Source organism: Dipteris shenzhenensis, chromosome 16 (assembly GCF_047967505.1).
Source record: "Dipteris shenzhenensis isolate YYH24624 ecotype China chromosome 16, Dip_SZ_1.0, whole genome shotgun sequence".
Classification (NCBI taxonomy): domain Eukaryota; kingdom Viridiplantae; phylum Streptophyta; class Polypodiopsida; order Gleicheniales; family Dipteridaceae; genus Dipteris; species Dipteris shenzhenensis.
The window spans coordinates 4,206,307-4,223,847 of NC_141611.1; the positions used below are offsets into that span (position 1 = coordinate 4,206,307).

At 37.5% G+C, this 17,541-nt stretch overlaps 1 protein-coding gene across 1 annotated transcript in view; it reads left to right on the forward strand.

Moving 5' to 3' along the window:
• LOC147892435 (eukaryotic translation initiation factor 5B-like) overlaps positions 1-8,821 on the forward strand; it is a 30,936-nt gene extending 22,115 nt beyond the window's left edge. The window contains exons 3-5 of the mRNA XM_087387379.1: positions 8,030-8,362; positions 8,452-8,589; positions 8,717-8,821. Coding sequence (XP_087243505.1) covers positions 8,030-8,362; positions 8,452-8,589; positions 8,717-8,821 — 576 coding nt within the window. The remainder of the gene's footprint in view (positions 1-8,029; positions 8,363-8,451; positions 8,590-8,716) is intronic.
• The last annotated feature ends 8,720 nt before the right edge of the window (positions 8,822-17,541 follow it).

Genomic DNA, 17,541 nt, shown 5'->3' on the forward strand with positions numbered 1-17,541 from the left:
TTGATGATGATGAAAAGATGGACTTACATGACCCGTTCAGAGAGAGGTTGGTGGATGAAGACAAACATGATGATGCCTTCTTTGATAATTATGGCTCGCAGGGTTATGAAAAAAGGCCACTACGACAATACTTAGCAGTATGAACTCTCTATTTCTCAACTAAATACAATTTTTTAAATAAGATTTAAATTTAAAGATAATGAATCTAATCTCTCATATTTGTTTACAGGCAATAGAGGGAGAAGAAATGGATGAAGTCAATACGGAGGCACTCCCTTCTACTTCAACAATGCAACCACCTCTAAATTTGATTGAAGAATCCCATGAGCACAAGAGCTTTAAAGACACCATGGAAAAGTAGAATGACCCCAAACATAGAATACAAGCTATGACAGAAACCCATTCTGCAAATTTAGCTGCATTGGATAAAATGGAGAGCTCATTTGAAGTTAGGATCGTTTTGAAACGAGAACCTCAGTATTTGAGCTTTGGTAGAGAGGAGGTTTCAATCCTCTCCAATCCTTTAAAAGAGGTTAATGACAATGTTATCTTGGCCATTCTTAGGTAACGTTTGTTTATTTGTTGCTACTTCAATGAGCTAACATTTGTTTATTTATTCACAGTGTAGTTATATATCAGTTTCCTAGTGCAAAATGCAAATCAATTCTATGAGCTAACGTTTGTTTATTTCTTGGTGTAGTGTAGTTATTTCTCAGCTTCCTAGTGCAATGCAGCATCGTGTCTACATGCTCGATGCTCTCCTTTCTTCTATTCTTAGCTCTCCTCAAAAGACTATAGAAGATGTTTGTACCTGGTTAAGCCCTTTGAATTTAGATGGGGTGCGAGTCATCTTAATGCCTTATCATGAGGTGTAAGTATCAACTCTAACCTTATTTTTACTATTTCTTTGGCAAGTTTGTGTAAAACAGTAATCATTTTTATTATGGTCGTGTAGCTCACATTGGAGTCTGATCGTTTGGGACCTTGAACTCAACCATTTGTGGTTTGTGAATTCAATGGAAGGCTATCATGCCAACTCCCCAAGGTAATTATTCTCTTAATATTTTTGATACTTTCTTATTTTGTATCTTATGATCATGACATATTAATATATTTAATATGTCATGATGGACAGTGCTGCATATCGGCTAGTATCTGCTGTCAGAACAACCACGGAGCAACAAGATCAAGTAGAATTTAAAAGACATCTACCAATGGAGCAAAAAGATGGGCACAGCCGTGGGTGGAGAGTTGCCTACAACTGCATGTTGTTTCTTAGAGAGATTTTTGTTTCGGAGTTACCAGTCAAAATGGAATCATATACAGAAGCCGATCTGCTAGCATTTCGGGCTGAGAGTATTCAACGTCTAATTACTACCATTGGGAAACAACCTGAAAATATGACTACATTGCAGCATGTATAAAACCTTATCTTTATACTTGTATGCTTGTTCAAGCCTTTAATTGGGATGTGCAAATCTCATAACTTTTTTATATTTTCCTCCAAGAGGAGAAGAGACTGAGTCTAATGAAATCATGCTATCTTTATACTTCTATGATTATTTAAACCTTTATTTTTATTTGGGATGTGTAAATCTCATAACTTTTTAAATTTTTCCTCCAAGAGGAGGAGAGACTCACTCTAATGAAAGCATGTATGAAACCTTACTTTTTAAATTTTTGCTCCAAGCGGAGGAGAGACTCACTCTAATGAAAGCATGTATGAAACCTTATCTGCTTGTTTAAGCCTTTATTTGGGATGTGTACATCGCATAACTTTTTTATATTTTTATAGCAGAAGGAGGATGTAGAAGACATAGCAAGTGAAGAAGAATACGATGTAGACTACTCTCTCAATAAGATGAGTCATGAAAATATGAATCTATTGGAGCAGATTGGAAGTTCATTCACCGCTATGTTGTTAATTCGACAACAACCTCATTTTTTTGAATTTGGTGAAGAAGAGATTTCAATCCTCTTGAATCCTAAGAAAGAGGTTAATGTCAAAGTCATTACAACCATCCTCAGGTTTGATGCAGCCTTTTCCTTGGCTTTATACTTTGCTTATTTTGATTAAACCCAAGAAGCTAATACTTTTTTTTAAATATAGTAATGTTATAGCAAATTTTTCACAAAATATACAAAGCGTTTCATATATGCTCGATCCTCGTATTTCGGAAGTGCTTAGTAACAAAGAAGAAACCATAGAGGATGTTTGCAAGTGGTTGAAGCACGTTCCTATGAATGACGCACGAGTTATTTTTACAACATATTATGAGAAGTAAGCATCAAACCCTACTTGTTTTTTCTATTGCATTGCTAGAATTGTCTCAAACACAGTAATTATTCTTTATTGATAATGCAGCTCACATTGGAGTCTAGTAGTCATGGACGTCCTTGCGAAGAAGTGCTTCTTTGCCAACTCAATGACATCCGTCCATGGCACTGTGTTAGAGTAAGTATAGACTACACTTGTTGTCACTTCTTGACATGTAGATTGATATGCAATGCGCATATTCACTGTTGTTATATGTTTTGATGTGCAGATCAGCTCGAAAGTTAGTAGGTGCTATCGACACAGTAATGCGGCAATGTGACTTGGCACAACAAATAGAGTATATAACATGTCAGTTATCACATCAAGAGAATAGCCACATCTATAATTGTGGATGGAGGGTGGGCTACAATTGCTTTTTGGTACTTGGTCAAATTTTTGAGATACAAAATGACACCACACTGTCAACATATACGGATTTGCATCTCTATGCATTTATAACATGTACCATTCGAGCAATCATTAAGGGCGGCATTATGGACCCTCCCACAAGGCAAATAGATAATGGCTCAGAGGAGTGCAAAATGAATGCCGTCAAAGAGTCAAAGGGGATAGAAGACCTCAACTCTATAAACATGGCTTCATTGGAAGAATTGGGAAGCTCTTTTAATGCTAGGGTTATGATTCAACATAGACCTCAGTATCTTGAATTTGGGGGAGAGGAGATTTCAATCCTCTCTAGAGCTTCAAATGAGGTTAATAACAACGTTATGATGGCCATTCTCAGGTTTGATACAAACTTTTTCTCTACTTGATAATTCAATATTTTGATTAAATCTAATAAGCTAATATTCATTTATTTGTTGGTGCAGTATAGTTATCTCACGATTTGGTAGAGCCGTACGAAACCGTGTGTATATTTTGGATTCCCTCCTTTCTCCTATACTTAGCGATAGCAGAAAGACAATAGCCGATGTTTGTAAATGGTTACAGCCTTTACATTTACATGGCATGCGATCCTATTTATGGCATATCACGAGATGTAAGTATCATGGCGACCTTTATTTTCATCTTATACTGGCAACATTGTGTTAAATAATAATGGTTCTTAATTATTCGTGTAGGGAACATTGGGGTCTGGTGGTTTGGGACCTTGAAGACAACTATTGTTGGTTTGTTAACTCGATTGCAGGCTTTCATGGCTCAGTGCAAATGTAATTATTCTATTAATCTGTTGTTACTTCTATATTATGTACCTTATGTAATAGACACACTAAGTTTTTTAAATATGTCATGATGAGCAGGTCGATTGAGAAGTTGGTATCTGCTATCAGAGAAATAGGATAGTACAAAGACTCGGTAGACTTTTAAAAGCGTTTAGTAGTAGAGCAGGAAGATGGGCATAGTTGTGGGTGGAGAGTTGCCTACAATTGCATGTTGATTTTCAAAGAAATTTTCTCACTTAAGCCATAGATCTCATCGGAAGACTCTTTGGAGCTCAAATATTTAGAGGAGGATATACAATTGTTTAGGGCTGAAATCATTCGAGACCTAATTACTGCCATTAGAATACAACGTGCAACTGAAGCAATATCAGAGCTTGCATTTAAGGAAGAGGAGACTGAGTCTAGTGTGAAAGCACTACACACTACAGAAGAAGAAGAGACCCAGTGTACACTACAGCACCACAGCCTCCACTGGAAGCATCAGAAGAGTTGTCACAGCCTCCGCTTGCATTTAAAGAAGAGGATACTGAGTCTACTCCGAAAGCACTACATACTACAGAAGAAGTAGAGACTGAGTGTACATCTAGAGCACCACAGCCTCCATTGGAAGCATCAGAAGAGTTGCCACAATCTCTACTAGAAGCATCAGAAGAGTCGTGATGCATGTATGATGTTGTGTTTGTATATATGCATGAGGAGCATATTCCATGAATATTATGGTGACATTTATTTGTTGCAATGTATGAATCATGATGTAGTTTTTGTTGATTATACACCAATTTCTGACTTATTACTTAAGTGGCATTTAGTCATGATATTTATATATTTATTTCATGCACACAATTTTATGATATGAATGTGTGATGATGTGATTATTAGGAAATATAACCTTTTGTGATGAGAATTTTGATATGAATGTGTGATGATGTAATATTTGTAATATATTTCATGGCAAAGTATCAAATCCCAATGCTCCACTTACTTAAAGTACAGCATTCCCAATGCTCTGCAAAATTTTATTCAGTTGGACAGTCTCCACTCACTTAAAGTAGAGCATTTCCAATGCTTCTCTCACTTTATTCCAACCCTTATCCTTATCATAGTGAACACATCGTGCCTTAGTGCACTTGTAATCTTCCATCGTAGTCCTTCCACAAACACTCTCTTATTTCTTACATCCTAGTCCTTCTGATTAACTTGTATTCATCTTTCACTTTACGTCTTCCCTCACTTTCTATCACTCTTGAAGGAGGGGCAGCTCACTGTGCATCCCTCGCTATTGCTCCCTCACTCTCCTTCTCCCACTTTCCCTCTAAGACAATGACTACTTACTACCCGACTTCATTTACTGAACTCAAATTCTGTCTTAGATCTCTTTTGTATGGACCAATGAAGGGAAAATCATTCGAGGAGGATATGTTATGCACATGGCTGCTTGATTTGAACTCAGCAGAAGAGGTGAATATCCTTAGCTTTCTTTTTCGCTTCTTTTAATCACGTACTTCTTATGCAAACGAGTTAAATTTTTGTACAGGATATGGCGATGGCTAGAAGCTGTATTGAAAAATTGGTGAAGATGAGGAAAGCCAAGAGAGAAAAGAAGAGTTGTTGAATGCTTACAAGTCGGCGGAAGATTCAAAACAAGTTGTGAGGAGAGTCTGTGAGGAGATTTATGATGCCAGCCCTGGTTACGCATGGCCTGCAAGTTTAAAGTCTGCTTGTTTTCATGAAGCCAATGCCATAGTAGGCACTTTCGAGGACATATGCTCTCTCTAATGACTTAATAGTCAAGTGATGGAAATTTAATGAATCCATAGAAATTTAAAGTAATTGTGAAATTTAATTCCATAGACTTATGTGTTTTCTAAAGTAACTATAATAGACAAGAAATGAAACTACAGTTCCACAAAGACTTTTTAGTTCTCTAATCTAAAGTTGTAATCGACAAGAGAGACAAAGATGACATCTTCTAGGCTGAGCTAATGGAAGGTGTTTTTTAACAACATATGGCTTTGAGTTATATGATCTACTTCTTGTACAAATGTGTCATGCTTTTTTTTAAATGTACTGTAGTTTTTTAAATGTACTCTAGTTTTTTTTCTAATTTGATTTTTTAAAATCTTACTTTTTGTCTCTTTTAACAACATGAAGTCCTCTTTTTTTAATGTACTCTAGTTTTAATAACATGTCACGTCAATTTTTCTAATTTGCTTTTTTAAAATCTTACTTTTTAACTCAAAGTTTTGTTTTATAAGAGCCTCTTTTTTTGAAATGCTTTATCCAAAATTATCTCACAAAACGAATTTGGACAGTGCACTAGTCCAAAATTAATGAAATAGGTGTTAATACCCTTAGATCCAACAAGGTAACACATAAGACTAACCGGGGGACATCCCAAGGCAGAGAACCCTTATTGACCACACACACAAAAACATTCTAAGTGGAAGATGTGGGGAAATACCCCCCTTTGATGACATATCTTGTCCTTTTCCTCCTTCTCTTTAAAGCTACCATAGTGTGAGGCTCATTGTCATTGGACAGGTTCTTGTGTAGCCAATATTGTAACTCCTTTGCTCTTTGTCCTTCTCTACACTCTTTAATGTATCTTGTCCATATTCTGCAATATAAGATCCTTGTAGTTCTTCTTTGAGTGTCCAAGCCTTAAAAACATTTTGTGAATCATAGTGAATTTGCTGTGAAATTAAAGATATTTGGAAGTAGAAGACTCAGTGCAAGTCTCAGGCAAAATGAAGCTTCACACCTCCAGGGGCAATAGCATCTTCTCCACCTCCAAAAACATGTCTTCTTAAAAATCCGACTGGTTTTTCTTTAGTTTCTCCTCATTCCCTTGACCATTTGCCCTCAAAATTCACTAGCAGGTAGCCCATAGGGTCTCCTAGCTGCACCTCAGACCGTTTTTGAAATGGTGGCTCCAGCAAGCTCTATCAACAAAAATGGTGTGGAATGAAGCGAGTATCAGTACGGGCTGTAGAAGGACAATTTCTAGAAACCCTCTAGAGTGGAAGTGTGCTATATGAGGGGAATCTATGGCTGAAAGGGTTTGGAGAATGGTTGCCTACATTGGGAGAACAAGCGCTTGGAAATTCTGCTCAAAAGAGGAGAAAATGGAGAAGAGAGTGTGAGGGAGAAGATGATGACATGGCACTCAAGGAGGTCTCAAGGAGAGTGAACCAAGGCTCTGATACCACATGTTGGAGTTGCAAGAAGGATTGAGCAAGTGAAGCAAAAGAGAGCATTTATTCAAGAGAGATAGGCTCAATATATAGGCTCCAGTTACATCCAGTAATGACATCACATGTGAGCTCAGTAGAGCATCTAGGTCCACAAATTTCTCAATTAGTTCCATAATTCTCTCAATCACACACCACACACCTAGATTCAATTCTAGCACCTTTTTCCTGCCTCTCTACCCTTAGATCTATCTATGGATGGATGGTTGAAAATGACCCGCATTCTATTGTGGTCTCATCCATTAGATGCTTCCCTTTTTCAAAGGTTTAGATTTAATCCCTTTATCCTTTAATTGTATCCCTTTGGATCTAGACCTTGATCTAATGGCTGGAAGTGTTCTACCCTAAATTTGAATGTATCCCTTGGATTGTAGATGAGATCAATGGCTAGGAGTGAAGATCAAGGTCTAGACCCACCCATAAATGCCTTTTGCACACATCAACATACCAATGCTTCCATAAAGGAGCACTCTCATTGGTACACCTCAAATCTCTCACTAACCCCTTGAAATTAGGAAACACTAATTGGAGGCCCTTTTGACACCCCATTTCTCCCCTAATGTATCCTGCCTATAATACTTTCCTTACAGCAATGAGCTCTCCTTGCAAATTTTCTGCTAAAGGACCTAAGTGAGCATCTTGTAAAATGATTGATCACTCATGTGGCATAACCCAAACTATGAAGAACACCATCGACACACTAACAATAGTGGTGTCCACCAATTAAAGTGTATTTCCAATCCTTCAAAGCTAATTGTCCACGCTTTATCACGAGGTCTTGTGTTAGGAAATGTACCCTTAGGCAAATAATGCATCAACTTGGCATATTCATGTTCACAATAGTCAACTGCAAAGAGTTCAACATCTAAAAGTTTAGTTGCAATTCCTTGAGTATCTTCCGAGATAAGTAGTCTTGACAAACAATTAGCTCCTACATCAATTTTCCCGGGTTTATAAATAATTTTAACATTGAAATTTTGAAGAACAAGCGTCCAACGCACAAGGAGCCCTTGAATAATTGTCTTGTTAATCAAATAAAGTAATTCATGATGATCCATGTAAAACACAAAAGGATTGCCGAGTAAATATTGGGCTTCTCACACATCACCACATAGTATTCTACATTTTTTGCATCATCCTCAACTACACAAACCACAAAGTTATCTCCCACGGCTACAACATCAAAAAACGTGGCAATTTTTGGAACATATCAAAGTTATCTAGCATGCAATTTTTCAAGTGTAATAATTGTCATTGGCCATGTGGATACTGGTAAGACTAAGCTGCTAGATTGTATCCGAAGAACTAATGTTCAAGAAGGTGAGGCAGGTGGAATTACCCAGCAAATCGGTGCTACATACTTTCCCATGGAAGACATTCAAGAGAGGACCAAAGAGTTGAAGAGTGATGCAAGTGTGAGAGTCCCTGGCTTGCTTGTGATTGATACTCTAGGACATGAATCTTTCACTAATCTCCGGGCTCGTGGATCTGGATTATGTGACATTGCGATTTTGGTCATTGATATAATGCATGGGCTTGAACCTCAGACTCTTGAATCCTTGAACTTGTTGAAAATGCGGCATACCCCTTTTGTGGTAGCTTTGAACAAGGTGAGCCTTAATTTGTTGGCCATACTAAGCTTCAGGTTATCTATGTATATGTGTCTGTTTCCTTAGTGAGCCTGGGAAGCAATGAAAAGATTCCCTCTTCCAAGGATACTTTTCTCAAGGTTGAGAGGCTTTACAACTGGAAAAGTCTTCCCAATTCGCCAATTCGTGCGGCACTTAAACAACAGTCAAAGGATGTTAACAATGAGTTTGAAATGCATTTGAGCCAGGCAAGCTAACAGACGGATTGAGTTTTTTTTTTTGGCACTTGGTACATTATGAGATTGAGGAGATTCATGAAATCTCTCAGTAGCCCTATCATTGCCCTCATGACTTGGTTTTTAAATATGATTTCAGATTGTGACAGAGCTGAAGGAGCAGGGGTTGAACTCGAAACTTTATTGGAAACACAAAGAACTTAAGAAGTTTGTCAGCATTGTGCCAACCAGTGCAATCAGGTGACCTATATATACCATTCTTCATATTGGCCTTTCCCTTAAGAAAGCATGCTTTATGTTCCTGCTCATGCTTTTGCATTCTTTGTCATGATTTCCATCTTAGTTTTTTCACACTGAATATCATACCCAAAGCTTCTTGCTCAGTGGTACTATAGTTGGACTCAGTCAGTATCAATAATTGACTAGCATAATACACTGGGTAATCTAATTAACCATCTGATTGAGCCAAGGTAATGCCTAATGCATGCCCAGAAGCATCCACATGCACATGGAAAATAACATCTCATCTTGGTTGCCTTAAAACGGGTATAGCCATTTCTTGGATTTTCAAATCATGGAAAAAACAACAACTCAGTAGTCCATTCAAACATGGCATCTTTCTTTGTCAACTCATACAATGGAGTTGCAATGTTGGCAAAATCTTTAATAAAGCATCTATAGAAGCTGATTAAACCCACAAAAGAATGCAATTGAGTTAGATTCTCAGGCTCGGGCGTTTGTTGTATAGCGTGAATCTTACTGGCTTGGTATGTATACCATCTTTGGAAATAAGATGAACAAGCAATATGCCCAATTGGACAAAAAATACCTTTTAGTTGGGTAGAGTAAAATACCCACTTTCCTACACTTCAGAAATACCTTTTCTAGATAGCCAAGATGATCTTTATCTGAGGAGTAAACACATAAATCATCCAAGTAAATGGCTATGAACATAGTGAGATAATAACAAAAAGCACCTACCATAAACTTCTGAAAGGTTGATGGAGCATTGCTTAATCCAAAGGGCATCACTCAAGTTGCATAAGCACCCCATTCTATAATAAAGGTAGTTTTAGACTAATCCTCTAGAGCTACAGTAATTTGATTATAACCACTGTAGCCATCCATAAATTAGTACATCTGATGTCATGCAACTTGATCCAAGATCCCATCAGTGAAAGGAAACGGGTACATCTCATGTCGTGCAACTTGATCTAAGACCCATCAATGAAAGGAAACGGGTACATCTCATGTCCTGCAACTTTATCCAAGACCCATCAGTGAAAGGTATTGGAAACGTGTTAGGGACTATCTGTGCATTTAACCTTTGACAATCCACACATACTTAGAGTTTACCATTATTTTTAGGCACAACCACAATGGGAAACAACCAATCATTGTGATCAATAGCATATATAAAGCCATGACACAAAAGTTGATCCAACTCGGCTTTTACCTATTTAGCATAGTTGGGATTCATTCGATACCCATGTCGTCAAATTGGTTTAGCATCTGGCACTAAAGGTATCTTATGTTGACATAGCTCAGGAGGAACTTCGTGCAAATTAGTGTAATTCCAAGCAAAAACATCCTTGTACCTGCTGCTACTGATAAATAGATCTTTGGTGACCCTTAGTTGCTCGGAAGAAAGATTGGCACTTACCACTACCATTGCAGGACCTGGTTTGTCTTCTGTTTTGAGATTGAGTTCTTGTATTGGCTCTAATACTATTTTTTCAATACCAAGTCACGTAATGGTCAATGGATTCTCAGACTTTGCTAGCTCTCATTCCGCTTCAATGTCTTTAGTGAAGTTACTCGGGAAATGATCTTTTTATTTGGCAATCTACTTGGCCTTTAATTTATGCTTGCTTGGAAAATATCAATTTCACCCATAGGTAGTATTCTGTAATTCCATCAGTCGTTGTTGTGACTCAACATGTTGAGGAAATGGATCTGTGACTTCCAATCCCTTAGGCCGACAACTGCTCAAAATCTTCTGAGGATTTGTAAGAATGTATACATCTTGACTATTTGTTTTAATGATCATCTCTTTTGAACTCCAATCATGGAGTACTTTTGCATTTTTAAGTAGATTGTTCCAATAGTATTGGGTAGGAATGTTGCTCCCTGGTAATTACAATCAAACTAACCATATAATAAACACCACCTACAAAGATAACATCCTATATAATACCTTTTGAGTCAACTGGTTGTTGATCTACCATACATACTCGAAAAGGTGATAGTTTGAAAGACCTAAACTTCAACCTCTTAGCAATTTCTTTAGAAATAATGTTTAGTCTAGAACCACCATCTACTATTACACTTGGTATAGTTTGTTTCTTTACTTTGATGGTGATTACTGGTACTTCTTCATCAACTAGCATCCACCTCTTTCGGTTGCTTGGATGGTTCTTTAATTTTTTGAGCAAAGAAGTCTCAACAATATGGAGCTATTCGCATCAACTCAGCAAATGTTAGGCTAATTTGCATATTCTTGAATATTTCCCATGCTCGGCTAGCTCTGTGCTAGATTCAAATGAAGTGTGTGGTTCTAATGTACTTGCCTTAGATTTTGAGGATTCTCCTTGCTCAGTAATGGAAGGCTAAGACTATTCTTTAGAAATCTCTACTGAAACATGAATAGCAATTCTAACACATACAATAGCACCAAAAATCGAATATGCACGAAAACTCATGAAAAGACAAGAGGCAATCACTGGGTACAATCTCCCCCCTCGAGGTGTGTGGCTCGTGATCCCACACCAAAAGTATTTATAATATTTCAATAAGAGCATCAGCCATTGATACAAAGTCACATATTCATCTCTTTATCATCCCTTTTCCATACTTTTCTCTTGAACATCCTTTTATCATACTTTTCTCTATGTCACTCCTTTTCTCACGTACTCATCCAAAATTACATGTCAAAAGTGGAAGGCTTTTAAGAACTCTCCCTTATCCAAAAATGTAATGACCCTTGGCCATTTATTACATCACATAGCACTATCATAAAACTTTGGCATTTAGCCTTTATTCCCTTGAGCGTGTTTACTCCCATCCATCCATGTCATTTCCTGTACTCAATAAACCAATCCACCATTAGTCAAATACTTTGTGCAATGATATACATCATATGATTAGCCAATCATGCTAAGTAATGGTCTTTACAAACGACTATCCATTAATGTGAGTATTCTTAAATGGCATCACCCATGATACTTTATTAATGGCACATGTTTAGTTAGGCATCCCTGACTAAACCAAAGTATTAAATAGAACCCCTGCCATGTCTGGTGCGATCCTATAAATACTTCACATCATTTCGAACAAGAGCTTTGAGAAATACTTTCTCGCAACATCTACTACTAGTGCTTTCCCCTTTGAATCCCTTACAATTTTGGCAGCAAAATCCCGAGGAATCCATGTCTAGATAAGTTTTGATTGATCCTTTTGACCTAGTAATCACTTGGGCATCAACTGAATCTGAAAGCTCTACTACAACTGCTCGGCCAATGTTTAGCCCAATCGGACAATCAAAACGTAAATGATTTTCTCCATAACAAAAATACTTAACCTTGGATGAATTTTTTTTCTCTTTACCATTCTTACCTTTGGCTTTGTGCTTGCAACATGGTGGCTTACCATTTGAGCATCAATTGTCACTTGGCTCATTGACATTTGATAAATTTTACCATTGAACCAAACATGCCGAGTCATCATGTCGAAACTTGGTACAAGTATTGCATTACTTAGTTTTGCATTCTTGCTTGGTGTTGATCTTATCTTTTTGTGTAAGCATCTCCACAATGTCATTGTCAGCATCCTTCTACTACTTTGCCTTGCTCTTTAATCCTTCACTCTTTTCTAGAGCAACATCTTGGTCTTAAAACTCTTCATAAGTCTTAGTTGGATTGACTATCTATAGCTTACATAGGTGTACCTGAGTGCACCCTGTAATCAGTCAGACTTGCATAGACTTCTCATCTGGTACAATACTCAACTGATTGATAAGTGCTTGCATCCTAAGCAAAAAATCTTGGATGCACTCTACTTTATTTTGCTTAAGCTCACTTAGCTTTGTGCAAACATGTTCTTTATTAATCTCCTATCTAAACCTCTGTAGGAATGCTTTAGACATCATATGCCAATCAAGAAAATACCTGATTGGAAACTTACTGAACCATATCTAAGCATTCCTCATCTCTCATGCCACCATTGACATGGCAAACTCGCAAGAAACTCTACAAATGACTATATGGGCCTTCGTCTCATGGGTAGAAATTTCACTTGATGTTGGTACTAGACTTAGACTTCTCTGCTTATTCTAGAGGCTATTCCATCCTACTTGCTCCATACCTAGGGCAAATAAGTCTTCTGATTGGATGAGCCGAGTCATCGGTTCTCCATGTATCATGTCTACCTTCATGTGTATAAGGTCACTATCAACCTACCCACAACCAGTTCGTTATACTATCTTCGGGCCTTAAAGATGCAGATCATTGTACGTTTGTAGCCCGAGTAGAAATTTTGTCCATAAAATAGCAGGTCCTACTCTGAGCTTGGATTGGTACATGTCAGACAACTACAATCGTGCCGGAGATTCGGATACCTTTACCTATATATGTAACAATTGACTTTTGTCTATGTAAAGCTAATTTAATTGCACTATCTAATAAAATCTTTCTTCTTTTAGAATTAGTGATTAATAATGCTTCATTAACAATAGAAAATAGATCTCATTTTCTATAACCCATAGTTCCAAACATAGTACCTTCGAGAAAAGAGAGATCAACTTCTATTTCAAAGCCTTCAACATGTGAGAGAGTTGACAATTCTTTTTGACTCTGACGCTTGTTAGACCCTCGGAGATTTATTTAGTTTGACCAATTCAGAGCTATTGAAGTTGGATCTACCTTTGAAGGTACATGAGTCGAAGAAATAACAAGATTCTTGTGAATGCAAGGATTTTTGCGCCCATTACTGATACTCCTCAATATTAGGTAGAGTAAGAATCTGGGATCGGCTTCTAATCCATGATACATGCAATTAAAATTCAAATCATGAACGTCTTGAGTCCATATCATATAGGGAGACATCTCTTTTACTATTGCAAAAAGAAGATTCAATCAGTTTACGCTTTGTATTGAAATGAAAGTCCCACGTACATTAGTGAAATATGATATGTTGTATAACAACTTCCTCAATGGTAGTCTCACCGACGGAAAGTAGGATTGCATACTATATCCTTAACTACATAAGATCGGCTAGTTTCTTTTGGTCCTACTATTGGAACTCCTTCAAATAGTAATAATGATGATGAAAGCAAAATAGGTACGTCATGACATGGAATATTCGGAATGCCTTTTTGTCTCATTGTCACTGAAAGGAGAACATTTCTTTTAATGCCAATAAATATTCTCCTTGTTATCTTGATAATGAACCCGCTAGTAACTCAAGAAGTTTCTATTTATCCCCCATTTATGCTGCTCACGTATGAGATTGAGTAACTTACCCAACAATTTCTCCATTAGGTAATTTGCTTTCAGCCCAACTATGAATTTGTTCGAAAAAGATCAATTCACAAATGATTGTTTGGCTAATGAGAAATTTCACGCACCTTCCGCATATTCATGAGAGGATCGATGGGATTGATGTTAGGTTTAATGTTTTGTTAAGCCATCAAAGGGAACCAGCTTCAACAACACTTTTTGGTTGATAATTTGGGCATTCCAGAAGTTGGGGGATCCAAGTATCAAGAGACACGGGAAATGCAAATTCTTATTATGGGTGGGTAGTTGGAGAATCACGTCCTAAGAATTCCACATTCTTGTGATCTCGGTGGGGTGGAGTTCCAGAGAGCGAAGTCTGGGTGGGGAAAACATAAATCCCCCACTCCCAATGGCTTGAAGCAAAATTGCAACAAGGAAATCGCTGTAACATCATGAAACCACGTGTCCCAGTGAAAGCAGTGGGTTTATCCGAGGGAATAAGCGAGATAAATCAATGGATAGAGTTATATCGTTTCAATGACAATATCTAGATATCTGTAAACCTTACATTCCCACTACACTTTGACAAATTCCCTCATTACTAAGTATGAAGATTGAATGGGATTCACCACCTACCTCATCTTCAGAAATATCAATTCGAAACGGTCCCCTCTCCTTTCACAATTCTCCCCCACCTCCTCAATTTAGCTCCTTTGCCTCTTCAATTCGATAACTTCTACTGCTTGGTGGGGAATATTCAAGAATCATGAGGATCTCGATACTGCTTCGCTAGCAGTTACCCAGGAGCGGGAACCCAGTTTGTCCTCCAAGATACCTTATTTCACTAGTTATGACGATGTACTCAGAGCCAAGTAATTCCATTCTTTAAAACTCGATGGAGACTGTATCTTGCCTCCCCCCTCTAGAGAGGAGATTTATATGTACATATGGATTTATGGGTAACCAATGGAGTCAGACATGAGTTTAAAGATCCCATTGTTATGGAACGGGGTGGATCGGGTGCATAAAGAACAAACCAGATTGAAATTTGAAACGTGGAGAGATATTTCTATCTATCCATTGATTTGGATATATCAACACTATCTATTTTTCGATTCAATCCGAACCAAGTGGAAGAAGATTCAAGAAGTTTGATAGAAGAAATTGACGTGGATGAGAAGTGAGATAATACATCGTGTCAACTACTGGTCCTGCATAGTGCACAACGAAATAAAAAATCACCCATGGTTTTTTACAGGGCGTGGGAAATCACGGAGCCATCCATTAATGGTTGTTGAACTCTGCGCGAAGTGATTTTGAGTAGCTTTACCAAGATCAAAAGCTTCTACTTCAGAATCACCTCCCTTCCTCTCACCTTCCTCCTCTCCCATGTCCCTCTTGCTTCCCTTCGCAGCACCACATTAGGGCTTATGTTAGGTTTAGGTTAAGCTATGGTAGGTTTTATTTGTGTAGCTACCTTCACCCTCTCCATGTCCCCCTCACTTCCCTTCACAACACAACAGTGGGGCTTATGTTAGGTTGGGTTAGCTTAGGTTAAATAATGCTAGGTTTGGTTAAAACACCTATTTCATTAATTTTGGACTCTTGCACTGTCCAAATTCATTTTGTGAGATAATTTTGGATAAAACATTTCAAAAAAAGAGGCTCTTATAAAACAAAACATTGAGTCAAAAAGGAAGATTTTTAAAAATCAAATTAGAAAAAATGACGTGAGATGTTAAAAATAGAGTACATCACATTGTTAAAAGAGACAAAAAAGTAAGATTTTAAAAAATCAAATTAGAAAAAATGGCGTGACATGTTATGAAAACTAGAGTACATTTCAAAAAGAGCACATCACATTTGTAAAGAAGTAGATCATATTACTCAAAGCCATATGGTGTCAAAAAACACCTTAATACAGTCTCTCTTAGCCATATGGTGTCAAAAAACACCTTAATACAGTCTCTCTTAACATCATCTTAACATCACATTTGTACAAGAAGTAGATCATATTACTCAAAGCCATATGGTGTCAAAAAACACCTTAATACAAAGCCATATGGTGTCAAAAAACACCTTAATACAAAGCCATATGGTGTCAAAAAACACCTTAATACAGTCTCTCTTATCTAAGTCTAGAAGATCTCATCATTGGTCTCTCTTATCTTCTCAACAACCCAATCTTTCACTGCCTCCACAGCTGTATCCTCAACATAATTACATGCGAAGAAGAAGTTTAAGCAATCACAAATTGTTTCTTTATAATTTGTCTGAGAGGCTCTTATTGTTCTCTCAGCATCCGCATCAAATCGCCCATGATGAGAGCTGCGATAACGCAAGTTACTTAAGAAGTCTAATAGATCTTGTCGTGCTTTTATCATACGTCTTAGAAGTCTTTCACTGTCTGCTATCTTGAGAGTCTCCTCCCTCTCTGTGTGCCTTTGTGCATCAAATTCCTCTCTCTCCATGTGTGTCAAAGGAGAACCTTGTCGAATTCTGGCCTCTCTCTGTGCTCCTTGGTCAGCAATCCATTCTTTAAGATTGTTAATTCCGAACTCCACGTCTTCGACAATGCGAAGGACATCCATGGGTGGGGAGATGATAAAGAAAGGGAGATGGACTACGATGCAAGAAAGAAGAGAGTGTCTGCGGAAGAACTAGGATAGAAGAATACTTGGTTATCAGGATAAATGAAAGAAGACTCTGAGAGTGTTCGCAGAAGGACTAGGATAGAAGAATACAAGAAGAATACAAGTTAATGAGAAGCACTAGGATGGATGAAAGAAGAGAGTGTTTGTGGAAGAACTAGGATAGAAGAATACTTGGTTATCAGGATGGATGAAAGAAGACTCTGAGAGTGTTTGCGGAAGGACTAGGATAGAAGAATACAAGAAGAATACAAGTTAATGAGAAGCACTAGGATGGATGAAAGAAGAGAGTTTTTGTGGAAGAACTAGGATAGAAGAATACTTGGTTATCAGGATGGATGAAAGAAGACTCTGAGAGTGTTTGCGGAAGGACTAGGATAGAAGAATACAAGTTACTCAGAAGGACTAGGATGTAAGAAATAAGAGAGTGTTTGTGGAAGGACTAGGATGGAAGAATACAAGTGCACTAAGGCACGATGTGTTCACTACGATAAGGGTTGGAATAAAGCGAGTGGAGATTGAATGCTCTACTTTAATGAGTGGAGATGATAAGGATAAGGGTTGGAATAAAGTGAGAGAAGCATTGCGAATGCTCTACTTTAAGTGAGTGGAGACTGTCCAACTGAATAAAATTCTCATCACACAAGGATTTATTTCCAAATAATCACATCATCACACATTCATATCATAAAATTGTGTGCATGAAGAAATATATTAAAAATATTACATCATCACATATTCATATCAAAATTCTCATCACACAAGGATTTATTTCCAAATAATCACATCATCACACATTCATATCATAAAATTGTGTG